The sequence below is a fragment of the Sturnus vulgaris genome, chromosome Z (genome assembly GCF_052056855.1).
Source record: "Sturnus vulgaris isolate bStuVul1 chromosome Z, bStuVul1.hap1, whole genome shotgun sequence".
In the NCBI taxonomy this organism is placed as follows: Eukaryota; Metazoa; Chordata; class Aves; order Passeriformes; family Sturnidae; genus Sturnus; species Sturnus vulgaris.
Genome location: NC_142283.1, coordinates 70437732 through 70457060, shown reverse-complemented (window position 1 = coordinate 70457060; position 19329 = coordinate 70437732). Strand labels below are relative to the sequence as shown.

General features: G+C 37.6%; 1 protein-coding gene across 2 annotated transcripts in view; it reads left to right on the top strand.

The window, feature by feature from the left end:
- The first annotated feature begins 348 nt into the window (after nucleotides 1-348).
- Nucleotides 349-19329, top strand: part of SLC1A3 (solute carrier family 1 member 3) — a 65422-nt gene continuing 46441 nt past the window's right edge. Inside the window, exons 1-2 of one of the 2 annotated variants that reach the window (XM_014875582.2) lie at nucleotides 349-497; nucleotides 2241-2515. In XM_014875582.2, the coding sequence (XP_014731068.1) occupies nucleotides 2335-2515 (181 nt within the window). In that variant the 5' untranslated portion in view covers nucleotides 349-497; nucleotides 2241-2334. Of the gene's footprint in view, nucleotides 498-1511; nucleotides 1602-2240; nucleotides 2516-19329 lie in introns of those variants that run through there. The other variant, XM_088156635.1, reaches the window with a different exon arrangement.

Below are 19329 nucleotides of genomic sequence, written 5' to 3'. Positions count from 1 at the left end.
TTTCAGATGTCCGGCCTGGAATGCCAAATGAAGAAGCGCTCCAGCCTCCCCTGCTCTGTGTGTGTGCGATCCTTCAATTCTTCCCGGATCCTGATTTTGCATTTCTAACGAAGCTGAACTGACAAAGCGTGAAAGTGGTCTAAAAGGAAAAACAAAGAAAGTGACCCTGCTTTCACTGTGCCAAGACTAATCAATATTCCAGAAGCCCCGCTTTCCCCTCTCCGCTGGTGCGTGGTTCGGAGTGGGTTGGTTTTGTCCCTTTTTTTTTTTTTTTTTTTTTTTTTTTTTTTTTTTTTTTTTTTTTTTTTTTCCGGCGCTGCCGGGCTGGCAGTCTCCTCCCCTTTCCTTAAGTTACAGTGATAGTAAGTTGCCGTTCTCCGGAGCACATGCAGATGTCAGCTTTCCCCCTGCCGCCCGCCCGGCTCCGCAGCTCCGCGCTCCCCGCCGGGCAGCGCCCGCTCCATCCGCGCTCCTGAGCGCACGGAGGGTCCGCCAAGGTGAGCCCATCCTGTCCTTCGGGGAGGGTTGGACCGGGCAGAACTCATTTCTCGCTCCGTGCCTTTGTATCTCGATTAATTAATGCAATGATCCTTTTGGCTGCGCCCATATTCTCTCTCGATCTTGATGTAAATTGTACAGGACAGATTAGCTGCGTTAAACATCCTGGAAAGAAAAGGCACTGTGAAGGATCTCTCTGTCTCTCTTCTTCTTCTTCTTTTTTCTTTTTTTTTTTTTTTTTTTTTTTTTTCCCTTCACCAAAATGCTTCCACTAATCGGTTGGGAGGGAAAAAAAAAAAAAAGAAAGAAAAAAAAAAATCAAATCCTGCTTCCACACAGCAGTCTTCTCCACGGAAGAACACTTACTAATTTAACTATTTAGCTAGGTCTCAGAATGTTTCCACTCCTTAAAGAGGCAAAGTTTATATCATTCTGTTAAAATTCAGGGAGGATATTGCGCTAAAGTGCCGGTCTTGAAACATATGGTAAAAGTAACGATCAAAATCCACCAAAATATACTTGTTACAACATGCGATTTTGTTTAAAACGTGTTGGCTGAAACCCCCGTGTATTAACATTTTAAGTGCTTCCTAAAAAAATAAAATAAGGTGTTTTGGCACTAAACTAAGAATGAGATGTTAGAGTTGAACTGCATATAAACAGAGACAGATTTCAGCACAAGCAGCTAAGTTTATCCATTTATTCATTACTAATTTCTTTTTAAAAAGCATGCCAGTGAATATTAACTAAGACCTCAGAAAAAGGGATTCTCAGTCTGGGAAATACCTTTGAGGACACTCCATTATTAAGCAAAGACATATCCAGCAGCCATCAAAACAACCTAAAATAAAAAGTAGTACCTTAATGAAAAACTGTTAATATTGAAACATTTTAAGGTCGATTCAGAGTGTGATTTATTAAAGTCACACGTGGTGTGGTTCTTGGGTTGTCCTGCACAGGTCCAGGATTTGGGCTGCATGATCCTGATGTGTCCCTTCCAACCTAGTTAGTCTGCGATTCTGTGATATATGCTCGTAATTGCTGTCAGGACAAACCAAGCATTACTCTGCAATGTGAGCTGGTATTACAGTCTGAAGCAACAAGTTAAGTGGGATATTACTTCTGATGTTTCACAGATGTGCTCAGAGTAGTTTATACAGCTAAAAGATGAATGTTATCAACATAAAGCTGTCAAAGGCATATCTTCTAAATAGTGGTTGAGGGATAAATAAACTATTGCTGCTGCCATTTCCATGTGAAAAGAAGGAGTTGAGCCAATGCATTCAATCATTGAAAACATCTGAAATGTAGAATAATTTAAATTTACCAGTTTGAGCAAAATACTTATCTTCAATGGTTAATGCGAAGGTGTGCTAGATTTTAATTGCTTGATAAAAAGTAGAAAATAAAGCCTGACAGATAGTTTTAAACATTATAATACCATCAGTTTCTATGATTTGTAGTGATTTTACATTTATGTATCAATAGCAAATACAAAAAAAAAAGGTTACTCCTGGGTTTTACAGCATGACAGCAGTTCAGGTTAATCTCTGAAGACATGGGACACTTATCTGATCAGTCTTTCTAATCCTACTTTCAAAGTCATTGAGGTTTGGCATCAAAAACTGCTTAGAACAATATAAATTTTACTGAAATTATGAAGAATATTTGCTTCTATGTAAATATATAGCTAATAATTCCCCTAAAATCTGACTGCAAATTTGATACTTCTTGTCTTGCAGGTTTCTCCAATACCTCCCACCGAAAAGAGTCCTCCACTTTCCTGAAGGGATACTCACAGAAGTTAACTATAAAAGAAAGCTTTCAGCAAGATAAATGACTAAAGGCAACGGAGAAGATCCAAAACCTGGAAGTAGGATGGAACGAATTCAACAAGGAGTCCGGAAACGTACACTTTTGGCAAAAAAAAAAGTGCAGAGCATAACAAAGGACGATGTTAAAAGTTATTTAATGAGGAATGCCTTTGTGCTCTTCACCGTTGTTGCTGTGATTCTTGGTGAGTAATTTGTTCAATAGGAATATTTTGTTCTCCAGTGCATTTGACAATGACGATGTGACTGGGTGATTTGCATTACAAATGAGTTTCCAAATTCTTCTGTACTGATAAGAATGTTCTGGCTTGGAGAGTTTTGGCTTTGACAGCTACATGAAGTCCAAGTAAGAGCCATTAAATTATTCTAGTAATTCCTAAGAAGAATTTTGGTGAGAAAAACCAAGCAGAACAGCTGTATTACAAATCCTTCTCTTAAAGAATCAGATACAATAACTGAACTAATTGAATGTTTTCAATTGTATATTTTTCTACCAAGGCCAGTTGCAGCAAAATGCTCAGAAAGTAACTTATTCATCTATCTATCAAAAAATTAACACTTTGCAACGGTGAACAGATATTCTCAATAAACTAAATGAAGAGACATTTCTAAGCAAAAATATATAATAAATACAGCCTCAATCTTTTCAGTTTTCCCTTGATAATACAAACCTAACTTTATTCTCCCTCAGCCACTCACAATCTTACACATGCATCTTTCAGATGCAATTTGGGCAACAATGGCAATGTTACTTACTCAAAGGACTTAAAGATAGCCCCTGATTAAACGCCTTTTAAGAGTATACTGAGAGGAATCCAGTACATCAAACAACCTTTAGATTTGGAAGGCATCAAAATGTAAATTCAAAATATTGCTACATACTTTGAATTACCATTAGAAAGAGAATCTACTGAGAAAAACATGCAATTTTTTAAACTAATTTTCTTTTAAATGTTTACATGATCATTTATGATAATTTTTCTTTAACTAGAGATTTTCAATGTGGTGCCATATTTCATGAAATAACCACTCTTTACAGGGTGAGCAAGAACTTAATGGCTTTACTGTATGGCTTTAACTTTTCTCAGTCTAAAATATAAAATTGTGAATCTGATCACGATGGTGATGAAAAACCATATGTAAGCACCTAAGGATAATGGTCTATATCTTTTGCCTATGTAGGCCCTAATGTCCTTCATAATGCTGTTCTGTATAGGTCTGCTTGCTGTGTTTCTACAACTCTTCCAGGAATTGAAATTTTAGGGTTTTACCATTATTGTTGCTTGATACCACATCAACACTGTCATTTCAAATTAATATCTAGTTTGATGGTCTTTTTCTGGGAGAAATTAGTATTAATTTGCCTATTGGTAAAATAAAGTACTTTTTTTGTTAAAGCAGAATTTCAGTTTCTGATATTTATAAATAGTATTTGATAGTAAGTGTTTTTAATTCCTAACTAAGAATTTTTTTTGTGTAAAAGCCCCATTAATATCAGGGGTAAAAAAAATTAGGCTCAGAAAAAGCAGAGCAAGTCAAGCAGATTTTGAAACACTGACAAAATGCAAAGAGCACAATTCTTTGATTGTTACTTTTCTATGCAGCATGGGGAAAAATAAATTTTTTTGCAATTTTTTCTCTGTCATCTACGTCCAGTAGGGCTCCCACAGATTTGTCAATGTGGAAATGAAATGTAGACTGGACAAGTGTTTTTGCTGTTATTTCTGGTTCCAATTAATTTTGGGTGACTACTGACACTCTGCCCACTACTCCACTACCACCTACAGCAGAGGATCAATAGGCACTGGAACACAAGTTGGAGAACAGATGAAAATGAGTAGCCTAGGATGAGCTGGCTGCTCCAATTCTGCTCATGAACTTGTAGACATATGTAGTATAACGTGGAAGAAAAGATCTTCTTGTTATTATCACAAAAAGCTCAAAATTTTTCTTCCATTTGCTATTCGTGGTGTAATTTTGCAGTACCTATGTAGGATCAGAACAGTAATTTCATGGTTTATCGATTATAAAAGGTAATATTTGGGGCTTTTGAGAGTTTTTTGTTGTTGTGGAAATACTCAGAAGTAGGGAACAGATGGCTAAAGAGTTTGGAACACTCAGTGGTTGAACTCCATCTGCATAGTTTGGCAAGGACTAAGTTGTTATCATCACTCAGTTGTTTGGTGATCTGTGGAAAATCAGGTGGTGGGCTTGATCCCTTTCCTAGCAGACGGTAATCAATGTTGCAAAATTAGCCCACCAATTAGCACTACTGGCTCTCCCCTCTGAGATGCTTGGATGTGAGTCTAGGTGGAAACCAAACTACGCTCAGGCCAGGGTTGAATCATTTACAAGAAATAATGCTCAATGCTCTGTAATCTAACAGACAGATGACAGTTCTTAGAGCTGTAAGTCCAGAAGTTTTCATAGTGACCATACTGGGGAAAAGATTTTATTTAAAGACAGCCTTTCTTCAGAGACATTTTTTTCCACATCTCTTTTATCAAGGGACAAGCGTGAAAAAGCCTTTTTAAATAGAGAATTTCCTATTTCTTTGCTGAGAATGATTGATTTTGATAGAGGTGCAGTATGTAGGATCTTACCTTAGTTCCAATACTGTAGTTTATAGTGGGGACTTGGGCTTGTGTTGAAGTGGGAAACTTGCACTTTGCTATGAAAAGGGCAACTACAACATGCAATTCTCACTGTTGTATACAGATATGTTGAAAATAGAGTGAGGTTTTTCTGGTATTCATATGACAAGGTGAAATATATTTGTATAGTCATTCTGTTGTAACTCTGATTCTAAACTGAATTCTAAACTAAATTCACTAGCTGCTGCCACACTAACCAATTATTCATTAAAAACGTAGTGATGAAGATGCAAGAAGCTTTAATTCATCTTTACAGATACTCAGAACTATTCTCTATTCCCTAAAAAAATGCATGGAATGTCCTTCAGACCTTCTGCATAGGTAGGGTCTGTCTAGCACATTATCATAATCATTGTTAATATTTTTAGTGAAATTTAAGCTTTCCTCAAGTCCTCTGCAAAACTTGGGAAAAAGCATAGTCAGTAAGTGAATTATGGGGCAAATTTTCACGTTCTCCTTGTTCATATAAAGATATTATGAATTCGTTTTCTTTAGTCAATCTTGTCAAGACCCAATAGATGAGAGTAATCATGTGAGACAAATTTGTGAGGATGACCACCGGTAAATTGAGAATATCACGATGACCAGGAGCACTTTAAGGTAGTGTAGGGATGGATCACGGTGGCTCATGGAAAGTCTGCAGGAAGTCTCACAAACTTTGAAGTGCTAGCCAAATTACTAGCAAAATCTCAGGCTCTCCCACACTATTCAGAATCATCATCCTGTCCCCAAAGATTCCTTCCTTTCAGATACACCCTTTATCAGCCTGCCTTTATTCTCACATCCCATTTTCTGAAAAATGGCACAGGAGCCCAGACTCTGACAGGACTCCAAATGCCAAAGAATCTCCTATGGGTTCAGAACTTGTACTGAGGGAAAGACAGAGACACAGAGCTCTGCTGAGCAGAGATCCTCAGAAGCTGTCAGTAGAGAAAAGCTGTTTTAATTGAGGGACTCAGTGGAACAGAGGCAGGTGGTGAAGCAAATACCATGAAAAGCAGTTTCTGCATAGTTGTTAAGTTCCAGCTAAAATCTTTTTGCCGGTGGTATATGTTGCAGTTGTCTGCTGGGACATTCAAGGTTGAGGGGGATGGATCCAGTCCTGTTTTCTGGCTCCCTGTTTTCCCCAGGGAAGAGGGAATGCAGGACTGGCTGTGTCATTGAAGCCAGGCTTCTGTAATTGCCAGCAATCTCACAGCTGGTATGAAATATAGATAAATCCATACACCTCTGCTCTGCGACAGCATGCACCATGTGGGAGATTCCAAAACTTTCCAGTGTGTTTACCAAAAAAACCTAGTTAAAAGTACAGGAAGAAGACAAGTGAGACAAAGGCCTTGCCCCTTGTCCCCACAGAAAAAAAAAAAAGCAAAGAGATAAATAAAGGCTTGAAAGGATCCTTGGTGAGACAGAAGACAAAGAACCCACAAAGCACTTACAATATCTGAACAGTGAGGAGCTGTGCAAAGGGGCAGATTCTCCTGTCCTGGGGAGCCTCCCTGTCTGAACACCAGTCTAAAGACCTGTGAGGTACAAGTGTGTGATACACAGGCAAGCAAACCTCGGGATGATGCCATGAAAACGGCAGCTTTGTGTGCTGAAGCAACATCTCTTCTGCTGTTGGGAGACCTCTGAATCCACTCAAGGGTGAGGCTGACATGCCCAGAGAAGAGTATTTGACCTCACTATATATTGACATTGAACACTGTGACAATTCCTGATGCAGCATTGGCAAAATTTGCATGAGAACAAAGTGAAGATCCATCACTGAAGAAGAAACAGCAGTTGGACCTGAGTTTTAGGTGAAAGAATATGTTAAAACACAAAGAGAGAAATTATACGAAAAAGAAATAAAAGGATACATACAAGAAAATCAAGATAGTTGACTGCAGTTAAAGAGAAATTATTTTTATGCTGAACTTAGAGGCTGACTCTGTCTCAGGGTTCTCCTAAAGAACCTGCCTAACACAATTGATTTCTCACTGAGTGACAAAACCTTCCTAACTAATATTCTGAAAAATCTGCTAATCAAAGCCTTTTCTTTTAATATAAAATAGTTACAATTTTGGAAGGAAAAAAAAGCATAAACAGACACCATAAAACCCAGAGTGACACTTAGAACTGCAGAACTTCTTTTCAAAAGGAAGAAAATTTATAGAAATGCAAAGAACTTTAACTCTGCCATTAAGTAAGCCAGCAGTAAAACTCAGACTGTAAAATATGAACAGTACTCTAGTTCAACAGTTATTTGCAAAATAAAGTAATGTTAATATATTATCACAGTCCACATTTCTTATCATTAATTCTGGTGTTACTGAAATGAAACAGCAATGATTGTTGAACTACCATACATGGCACAGAGTAGTAACAATAAACTTGGCTACCTTGTGAATAACAATTAAACATTCTGGAGAGAGCAGCTGTGTATAAATGCACAGTAAAGATCCAAAAGCTGTCAAAAATCAACTTAATTCTATCTTAATGCTCTAAACTGCCAAACCAGTGGACTTGCAAAGTGATGCTCAAAAGCACTATGTCTGAATGGTCATAAAACAGTCCAGAGAAATATACTGTCACTCCACTCTTCATACAGATTGAAGAAAGGCTGTTGAGATTCTCAAAATTCTCCCTAGAAGTTAAAAACAAATGTAGTTATATAATACTACTTCCTAAAAATCAAAATTCAAGACTATCCTAGGCAAAATGTGGGGCAGTAACTGTGTGGGACATTTAGAATGTAGTTTCTCAGAGATTTTACAAGAAAATTCTCTGAATGCCATTAGAGAATGGTCATCGTGCTATCTGAAGATATTTTACAACTGAAACAGTATTTATCTCCAGGATTCTCAAGAAAACTTTCGTATTGATCCTGAAAGGGGACTGAAAAGGCATATCAACAAGAAATAACTAGTATTAGGGCTTGCCAACCCTTTCTATTTTTCAATAGACAGGAACTACAATTGCTCTGGTGGCTGCAAGGCAGCACAAAATCATAAGCAAGATGCCAGTGATTTGTATGCTGAGTAAATATTTAACATTGCTAGATCCTTACTAGCACTTGTAAAGCTAGAACAAGATGTCATTGGAGATGAAATGTTTTTGAGTTGGCCCCAGTGAAGGTGTGGCTGAAGATGGTATGTTCAGTTGTTCATGAATTCCTGAAAATTTCATTCCTTTAGATTAAAATTATGACAAAATTTCTTGAAATAGCCAGGCATCTGAAAGTTTCAAGAGATTGTATGGTATCATAGAAAAAGTGTTTTTATAAAATTCTTAACTTTAAGTGCATTTGAAAAGTTATACAAAAAAATCTAATATTAAAGAGAAATAAACAAAGGAGCTAGATATTCTAGGTGTTGAAAAGGCTGCTAAAAAAAAAGTAAAATATAAATGTAGGCATTGGGATGATTTGTACTGTAATGTAGCAAAGTCCTCTGGATCAGTAGCTGAGACATACTACATTTTTTTTATTTTTCATGCCTTGTTAAAGGAAAATCAGGTGTTTTGCAACCACCAGCTTCATAAAATAATCCATGTAGTCACATTAGTTGTGTATATCCTCCGACAATCCTCCCAATTCCTTCTGTTTGCTGTGCATTTCCTCAAGATTCTGTATTTGATTTTATTTTCAATCACAGCCCCGTAATCTTATGGTAAGTAAATTTACAACAAGGCAGACACTGAGGTGCTGCAGTGACTCCAGAGACAGACAATGGAGCTGGGGAAGGGTCTGGAGCACAAGTCCTGTGAGGAGCAGCTGAGGGAACTGGGATGTTTATCCTGGAGAAAAGGAGTCTCAGGGGGGACCTTTTCACTCTCCACAACTCCCTGAAAGGAGGGTGTAGCCAGGTGGGGATTGGCCTCTTCTGACAGATAACAGGACAAGAGGAAAAGGTCTGAAGATGTGTCAGAGGATGTTTAGGTTGGATATTAGGAAAAATTCCTTCATTGAGGTTGTCAAACACTGAAGCAGTCTGCCCTGGGAAACAGTGGAGCCGTCATCCCTGGAGATGTTTAAAAGTTGTATAGATGTGGCACTTTGGGACATGGCTTAGTGGTGGACCTGGCAGTGCTGGGTTGAGTTGAGCTTGGTGCATGTAGAGGTTTTTTCCAGCCTCAGAAGTTCTATGATTCAATGGAATTCAGCATATATTGAATTTTTTTTTTTCCACAGCATATTACAATTCAGTTTAACTGGAGCTTTGGAGCACTAAGGTAATGCAAGTGACAATAAAAAAGTACTTAGGAAGGAGCAATAAGAAATTTCTGCCTCATATCAATTTCTCCCTCTATGTCCACAGAATATTCTGTGGTGTCTACAATGTATATTAGAGAGCAACAAGGCTCCTCACCAAGAAATCTTAAATTATTCATGGATACAAAAAATATATATGATATGGAGTAGGGAAGAAACTATGGAAAATGGCAGAAGAATAAATGGTAATTATTTCAGAGGAATTTTAGTAAAAGCTGGATTATTACATTTATTATGTCAACCCATCAGACTTAAAGTTGTATAGCCAGTGTTTGCACTTTCAATCAACACAATGAACCACGGGGTATATAACCCTTTAAAATCCATTCAAGAGTAACTTATTTTGTGTCTTGGTTTCATGAGACTTTTTAAAATAAAAGAGTAAATAATAGGTTTGAGGAGCTGTACAACAGTGAAAGGGAAATAATTAAATGTTGGAAAAGAGTCAAAGAATACGAGAAGTATCACAGGAGAATTTGTTTAATCTCCTATGTCCTTTCTCTTAACATGAATTTTATTCACCTTTTGAAATCTTGTTCAATCCTCTACATTAAAAAAAATACAATATCTTGCTTGAAATTTAGAATGTGAATATATTGGCATGGATAGAATACCACAAATTGAAATGAGCTTGAGAGTTTCAAAGTGTGCTTGTTTTACACCTTTTACTGTAACTTGGTATAATTGAAAATTGATTTTTACAAAACAAAGTCTATAAAAGATGGGGCTTAAATTTTAAGCATTATTTGTACTGCAACATAATCTGACCCCTCAAACTGCCTCTAGCAAATGCTTTGGTTTTACCATGCACAAGGGCTAATTACAGAAAAATAGCAGAATTCCTTTTCTATTACAGGACCAATAATCAGGGAATTCCTGGGAGTACTAACCCAAGGTAGTTGACAAATAAGTCTACTACATATATTTTGAAGTCTTTTTAAAAAAATTTGACTTGGGAATCCATACATCAAAGAGACATGGATCTGCAGTCAAGTTCTTCAGTCTAAAATGCAAACAAAGGAAGCTGCCCATAGAATCTCAATCTCAGAGCTGTGTGTCTTTTTAGTGCATGAGCTAGAGCAAGGAGACTCAGCAGTGTAACTGCATGACCTAAGCATGTAACTTCCTAAAACTTGCCAGGAGGAGCACAGGCAGTCAAACAAACAAACAAACAAACAATGTTTGCATTCCCACTCCTTTCTGAGTCAGGGCTATGCCAGACATTTTCATCCAGTGGAGATCCAGAAGCCTGAGAGTCCTCACCTTGGGAATGGTGTCAGCAGCAGTGGAGGAGCTGGGTTATTCTTTTCCTCTCAAAAGGCAAGTTACAGGAGGAGGCAATTCCACCATTCCTTTCAAAGCTGTGTTATTAAGCAGCGGGAAATGTAAGACTTCTAAGGACAGATACATATGCCAAGAGAGCAAAAGGCAGCATTGTGTTTAACCTAGTGGCTGAAATGCTCACCTATAACAGGAAGCCCCAGGTGTGAAGTGATCCTTTAAAGAACCCCTGTTGGGATACACAGAGTATTCCACGTCCAGACGATTCTGTGCATTCTGTGTTCAGTTGCTAGTCCCTCAGGACTTAGCCTGGAATTAGGCAAATAGATGTTTAGGTCATGGCAGTTCTGAGAAAAACACAAGCAGAAGGGTGAGAACTGAGAAGTCTTCCAAAGCAAATGGAGCAGTGCTCATTAACTTTATAGAATTGCAGAATTAAGTTGTTTGGGTTTTTTTTTTTTAATCTGGAGGGACATGAAAGGTCACAGTTTGGACTCAGGTAGTTGCTGTGTAATTAAGTATTATTCCAGGTGCAAGTTTCCCTGTGCCATTTTTGTGACCTTTCAGATAGGAAAATTCTGCCATTCAGAATAACACTTAGCAGTGAGAAGTGAGGTGTCACTACCTATATGGAGGCTATGTCTAAATTAATGTCATATATATGCTACAACGTATCTTTCAGATGAGTTAACTCACAAGAAGTAAGGCATAAAACCTCTTTAATCAACTGGAATGAAACTTCTGGAAATTCATGTGTTGGAAGAGACTGTTGGCTAAGGAAAGAAATAGATGGAAGGTTCTATTAGCCAATAGCTTCAAAGTAATACTGAAGATTTTAGGGATGAATTGGCTCATAATCAAACAGCTGTATTTGACTGAAAGCATCCTAGGTAACTTTTTAAGAAAATTGTAACATAATTCCATGAATTTCAGCCATGAGCCTGATTTTCTTATGGAAAGAATGCACCAAACAAATCAAACATAAAAATAGGTGTTGTGGTAAAGCTTACACCTCATTTGGCAAAAATCATTGTATTCTATGAGAGGAAATGCTCCCTCTCAGTCTATTCAGGTTGCTTGCATGTCCCACCAAAATACTGGACAAAGAAGAAATCTATTAACCAAGTCTGCCATGTGATATGTTCCATGATCCAAGTAGCTCTGGCATGGGCATATCTTGATTCAACAAAATACTTAAACCTCAGTGTCAAACAAGTCATTTACAGATTTAGACTATCAGCACTAAGCTAAATTTACAGGTGGTTTTGTAGGAATTGAAAGTTGGACTAGCTCCACAGAGATATGTATGCGTAATTTGAATGTCCTGCTAATGATGGTGCTAAACTGCTTATCAAGATGGTCCAGCCTAAAATGAACTCTTTGTAGTGTGTGCCTAAACTGGAATTTAAAAAACAAAGGCAACTGTCCATATCAAACTTCAAGATCTCTTCAAATTACACTAAAATTTCCTCAGAGTTGAGCTCTTTTTTCTGTACATGTTTGCACAAAGTTCTTGGACCTGAATGGTCTCAGTCTCACTGTCTGTGATTCCTTTGTGCAACTATACTGTCAAAAAGACAAAATAATGGGCAGCTGAAACCACAGTAGGGAGAACTAGAATTCAGTGCTGGTAAGGAATATGTCAGCTTCCAGACAAAGAGGAAAGAAAGAAATGTGAAACAGGAAAGGTATCCTATAAACTTTGAGAGAGCAGTTTTCTTTTCTGTTTTTATCCATATTTTATGGGAGTAAATACATTAACTTTAGTCATGAACGTGAAGCAGCAAAGTAAAGCCAGGCATGAAAGGAACAGTTATTACAGCAACTTTGTAAAGCACCGAGTAGTACCTTATGTAAAATATAATCTGATATATATTGTGAATGTCTGAGCTTCTGTGTGTGCAAGTAAGATATTATTCCTGGATGTTCGTAAAATTATTTGTTATTTATTGGATCAAAAGTAATTTTTAAAACATAGCTCAGAGACTAACAAGAGTACATAAACTAAGCATAGTTTGTCTTTCAATGAAGACTTTTGTCTGAGGATGAAATAATGAGTAATGTCCCTATTCCATTAAGAACCGTCTGCTTCAGTGCCAGCAGTGAAAACTCTTCGTTCCAAATCCTCTACTAATGCCCTGCAATTGTTTATCTTGAAAATAAAATATAAAAAGAAGAAAAAAAAGTGAGAAATCAAAGATTGTAAACAAGAGATAAATACAGAAACAGGTCAAGGAAAAAAAGCAAAAAAATTAAAAAAAAAACGTTTAAAGGCAAATGGAGAAGTTAAAGTTGGATAAAAAGAGAACAATTTCTTTGGACATGTTCTCAAAGGAACGAAATTACCTCCTAATTGGGGAAGACAGGCAAATGAGCCAAACAACTAGAGACAAAAGGGAAAAAGTGTATGAGTCTAACACTAGAGCAAAGAAATAGCAAAGGACAAATTTCAATGGTTTCTAAAAAGCCTTTTAACAGCACTCAGAAGCTGTTATATCCTCAGATTTGGCATACAGTTTAGGCAGCATCCGGTCAAATGGTGCTTTTGCTTATTGCTTGGTTACATCAATTCCTACAGCTTCAGACTCCCCTTTCCACTTGCATACTTTCTGTCCACAAAACCCAAGCAAGAGATGCTATGTCTGCAAGTAAAAGCAACATGCAAGTGCTTTATAGCTATAGCTATAAAGGTGTTTCAGAAATTCAGGCTCCTCCAGAGCTGGGCAGGAGCTGTCAGGCAGTGTTTGACTAACTGAGCTGGGAATAAAGTGCCCAGGTACCCCTGTCAATCTAGCTCTAAATGTTTGCAATACACGTTTATTATAAAACACCTCTGCATCTTTGCAAGTTGTAACTGAATACTTGGTGTGGGGTTTTTGGGAAAATAATCTTTCTTACGGAATAAAGCGAACCTTCAGGGTGAGGTTCAGGGGCAGGTGCTCCTGGTCAAAGATAACACACTGACTTCTCTTTTGATGCAGTGGACAGCTCTCTGACATCAATGCAACTCTTACTTTGCTATACACTTGCTTTTCTCTGGACATGTCCCTTTTTGCAGACCCCAGATCTTTTCTGGATCCCAGTCATGTCTAGGATACCTAGCTCTTCCACATTATTTCTGCCATGACTCCACGCACAGTATGTCTCAGGCAAAGAGAGGTAGCTGCTTGTGTCCAAATCAACACATATTCCACTTTAATATGGGTTCCAATGGGGCGACTTGGAGCACGGGTCCTGAAGCTCTCTGCTGCACTGTCATCATGCAGTTATAACCTGGCATTTATGTTCAATAAAATGGTTTCAAAGGGAATGTACCTTCCCACCTACATAAGGAAAACCAGAAGGAAAGGAAGGGAGGAGTGATACACCAGGTGTACCAGGGGGTGAAGATTCAATACAAAATTATGGAATAAAAACTATGAAAATCAAAGTCATGCTGAGCAAATTGTGTGACTCTCGTGGCAAGCAAGGAAAGAAATTAAGAAAGGTATTTTGCCGGCAACTTGAAGTACTTCTTATCACTAGAGAAGTAATTTACCTGTTTGTCTCAAGTAAATACAGTTGTGGACTTATCTGAAACTGGCTGTTAGAAGAAAAGGTGTCAGCACAAAATGGTAAATTAAGCAATAACAAATGACTCAAAGAACAAAAGCAGTCATTCCAGAGCTCTGCAGGAACATAGGAATGAAATGACTGTGCAGCTAACAAAAATATACAATGTCCCATTAAACTGGTAGAAGCCTGATTCCCTTCATGGCTCTTGCCCAATTGCTGTTATAGAACAAAATGTTATTTGCTTTCTGGTTACAAGGTTTTCTGGAACTGAACTATTAACAGCTGTTAGTTTAGAACAGCATTCTACTCAGTGTAAGGCTTTTCCCCCCCCCAGTAATTTTTGAAGTTTTCTATTTCCTGCCAGAACAGAAAAAAAGATATTGATATGGACCTCATTTAACAGTGTTCTGAATTCTACAGTAAAAAGCAGAAGTGTATATAACTCTCAGTAGTGTGTTCTGCTTGAACTGGCAAGCACTGATAAGGACAAAGCAGCTCTTTTACCATCATTGATATAACACATAGCAATTTCCTCTTGAAATATATTTAAATTATGTTTGGTCAATTGAGAAGTATAATTGTGAGAATTCTGCAGTTCTTGCTCGAACATGCAACAGACAGCACAGGCATTGTAAACAAATATAATTTTGAAATAATTGTATGATTTTAATTCCTGTGTGATTCTGAAATAAGATAGAGCCCAGAAGCTCATTAGAATTAATTTCAATAACTGAGACTTAAAATAATAAACTATTTGAAGTAATAAAAAAGGCAATCTTCACTTTTTATTAAATTTATATATAGAATTCTTAATTCTTCTAAGTAGGCCAGAAGGATAGACTTAAAATTCTTGAATGAATGTTTAGATGTGGGCAAAGCCTCACATCTTTAAAGAGTTATCGTTTAGGATTTTTAAAAATTCATGTGTTGTTTTAAACCCATGAGAAGGTGTGCCACTCATTTCAGACATGCAACACAAAGAGTCATGTGAAACAGCCCTCCACTATTGTGAGACCAAGGCATTTTTGTGACACAATTAAGAATTCATTTTCTCCAATGAGGATTTTGAAGATCATTTTCAAATTCAGTTAAGGAAACTGTGTGAATCTTTTAAAATTATTTTTTAAAAACCAGCCATCTCTATAATATATTTGTTCTGAAAAAAATTGTATTGTAAAAGTATTTTGTCTTGCTACTTTAGACCCTGCTTTTATTGCGTACTTCATCACATTTTGATGTTAAGACACTTTATATAGAAGGCTGTGTGGTTTTTTGAGCCATAAAAGTACATCCAGAGTTTTTAGTATCTCATATGAAGACTCTATTGTTTCTTTTCTGATAACCAACATCTAGAAGTGAAGACCTTAGGCCATTCATCAATATGTTCCTATTTTTGGAATAAAGAATTCCAAGTCATAACTACTATTTTGCCATCTCCATCCCATTGTCCTAGCTGCCAGAATTGTTTTCACTTTCTGCTCCTTGCAAGTTTTAAATTCTCTCTTCACTGTATTCATACATATTGAATTTAACTTTGAACATCTACATTGGTATAAAATCAATGCAATAAAATGGTTTAGCTTGTAAAATTGTTCTGATTATCACAGGATTATCTACAAACAAGTTTTTCTATAAACTTAACTATATCACTGACGAAAACACCTCAAAAATCCTTTTAGAACTCTAAGCTGATTTGCATTTTTATTATGAGCTGTCTAAATAATTTAACTGTTATACACCAAACACAGGTATAGAATTCAGCTTGTTAACTTAAACAGGCACTACTGCTTTTTTGTCCAGAAAAAGCCCAAATTCTGTCCGTAAATCTACTCTTTCCTGCAAGGCAGAAAAGGTACACTATTAACCATTTGAGAAGTCAGGCTCTGATAGTGTTGATTAGTTGATCTTTTCTGTTACAAAGGGTACACAGAAACCTGCACAACAGGTTGTGGGAGCTTGTTTCACACAAGGCTTTGTCTCATTGCAATTTTCAGAATTAACCTGAAACTTGAAACTTTTACTGAGAAAGGCCAGTTCTAGTATATCATCTTCCCAGTCTTGGGAAGCACTAAAACCTGCCACACACAAAGTAGTGGATGGTTGTTGGAACACTGCACACCTTCCAAAGATTTTAGTACCTCCTACTTGGTTCAGCACTTTATTTTGATGCTTTGTCATTGTGCCTATTTTTACATCATCATTGTATGCTGCTATCTCACTGTTTCAAGCCCGTGAATGTTGGTTCTAAGAAGCTAATTCAAAGACGACAAAGTTACCTTGCCAAATTTGAATTTTCTGTTTCAAGAATTTTGTTAATTAAACCTTGTCAAATGGGATATTATACCCATTATCTAGTTATTCTAACTCAGAACAGAAAATAAAGTTCGATCTTAATTTATTCTAAAATCAAGAGGGACGAGTAAAATCACACTGTCTTGCATTCATTATCAAACCCTACAATTTGTCTATTTTCTTCTTTTTCTGTGTGAACAAAATCAATTTTCAGTAATATCTGTGAAACAACTACTACCATATCTATATTTCAAGCAAGGAAACTGAGTTCAGAGACAGGTTCTCATGTCTTGGGCATGACTGCATACAGATCAATAGCTGTGCTAAGATTAAGGCTGAAGAATTAGTAGCTGTTGTGTGTTGACCCATTTCAACATAATAGACTAGCAGGGCACATTTTTTTTCACATTGCAGAAATTCCTTCTGTAAACTGCAGTGCTGGGAAACCCTGTAATTATTCACAGAGCACATTAGGACAAAAAAAAAAGATAATTTTTGGCTCAACTGGTTTACGTGGAACTTCAGAAACTCACTCTCACTACCAATAATATTCATTCAAACAGCCATCTTAGGTCACTTGTAGTGCTTGGATGGTAGTGGAACAGATAATCAAGCCCTTATAGCATAACATAAGGACTAGTTCTTATAGCAGCCTCAGAAACCCCTACCAGGCTCAGTGAGGCTTTGTACTAGTGCAGGGATTAATTCATGTGGAACAAATTGCAGAACTGTGGCCTAAGTAAGAAACCGGTCTAGCTCTATTTGCTTGTTACCCAGTTGTCAAAATGTAGTGCTCATTAAGTGCAGAAACAAAAGGTCCAGATGGATTCTTTATATCTGAGAAATGTGTTTCTCATATGAAAAGGAAATAATGAGTAACATAGCAGCAGAATTTAAAACTTTGTTGAAAAGAAGGGAACTCTTGGGCAGGTCTTTTAAACAAGAATAATTCAGAGGTCTTTCTTCTATTCATTCTATGATGTAATTTTACCCCAAAAGAGAACGGTTTATGCAAAATGCACTTTAGTTACCTGAGACTATAGAACATGAGTGAGACTAAACCAAAAGCCTTCTAGTCCTATCACTCTCTTCCATAACACAAACTCCATGCTTGGTGTCATTTGCACTCCAATTACTTTTCTCTCCATCCTGTAACACTATTTTCTATAACACCATTCTATTTTCTGTTGTACACAAGATATTTCTGGACTCCTCTAGCTTAACCAACCTTCCAAAGTCCCTAAATCTTGATAAAACAGAGGTCACTAAATTGAGAGTTACAGGTGTTTCCTTTCACCAGCAGATGTCAATAATCTGGTGTAGGAGACATGACAGCATATTTTAGCTAGCAAAATTCGGCATGAAGATATTATCTACTCTATGGAAGTACCAATCAAAAATCTGTCTTTAGATAAAAGCAAAACCACATTGGAACTAGCAGTTGTCAAAATTGTTCAATGCTACAGCATTTTCAGGATGTACTCAGGTTCTAACACAATCTAGAATGGAGCTCGAATGCTCTGCTAACATAACTGAGGAACAGTTTCATAAAACACTTTATGAAACCTGAGTCTGCCTATCTTTCAAAAAGAGCAATCCCACTCTTCTCTAAGGCACATATCTATCAGTGAAGGCACCAAGGCCTGTGTAGCCATACAAAATGATTGCATCAGGGAATTGACCTGGCTGAAAATTAACCCAGTAAAACAAATTCTTTTGCTGCAAACCCACTGTGGTTTGCAGCAGGATCAATCCCCTGATCCAGCTTTCAGTTAACCCAAGTGCCAATACTAGACAATGGGTAAGAACATGGAGTCATGAAGGGAAAGGAGAGATAGCTGGGTTTCACCATCTATATGGTTAATGTGCTCCAGATAAAGCCATGTGTTATTTGGCTGGGTATAAAAGTCCTACATCAGATAGGCACCAAGCCATTTAACAGTTGCAAATTGCAACTGGTCACTCAGCTAACCAAATAACTAAATAAACATGAAAACAAAGCAGTTGGTGGCAAATATAGGACAGTCTTCAAAGTTGTAGCTGGGAAGTTTAGGTTTCCACACCTGAGCCCATCTGTGGCTTCCATTTGTAAATGTATCTCAAGCATCATTTATCTGTTCCCAGCAAGATAAATGGATTCAAGCATTCCCTTGCTCCTGTCCCTCAGGCATTGAAACCCACAACTTAATCACCCAGTAAGGCCTTTCAACCCTGATTATCTGCCTCTTTGCAAGTGTCAGTATTCCTGAAGGTAGGCATGTGTAAAGATGCTTACCTCTTGCTTCTTTTTGACTGTGAAAAGACTAAACCACAAGGGAATTCTCAAATAGGTCTGTCCTGGTTATCTCGTTCCATCTGAAGCCATCTGCAGGATCAGGCCCCGCAGAGTAAGCAGGCATGGACAAGACTTCTGACGACTGGTAGCTAGTATGTATATGCATTGCATATACTCAAAATCCCAGAATTCAAGACACTTGGCTGCAGTAGCAGGGATTGTTTCCTTTTCATAAGCACTCAAGATATACTTTTAACAGTAATCCAGACTTTAGAAAACAGCAGCACAAAAATCCTTCTGAAAAACTGCCCTGATTCTGGCCAGGAGAGGGTTAATCTTTGCAGTAGTCAGGAGAGGGCTTGGCCAGGACCCAGAGGTTATTCTATACTACCTGATGTCATTTTTGGGGTGAAGGGAAGGGGCCTCTTCTGGTTTATGGAGTGTGTTGGGGATTTCTGCATGGTGAGCACTTGTGTGTGAATCATTCACCTCTTGTACCCTTCGTTATTAAAATTATTACTGTACTTTTTCTAATTTCATTGCTGTCTTCAGGGAATTGTTTTTGCCTCAATGCATGTCTACACTTTCTGCCTCCAGTTCTCCTCTCTATCCCACCACAGGGGGAGGGAGCAGGGGAGCAGGAGACTGAGCAAGTGGGATGTGGCTTGTACTATTTCACTGGGAACA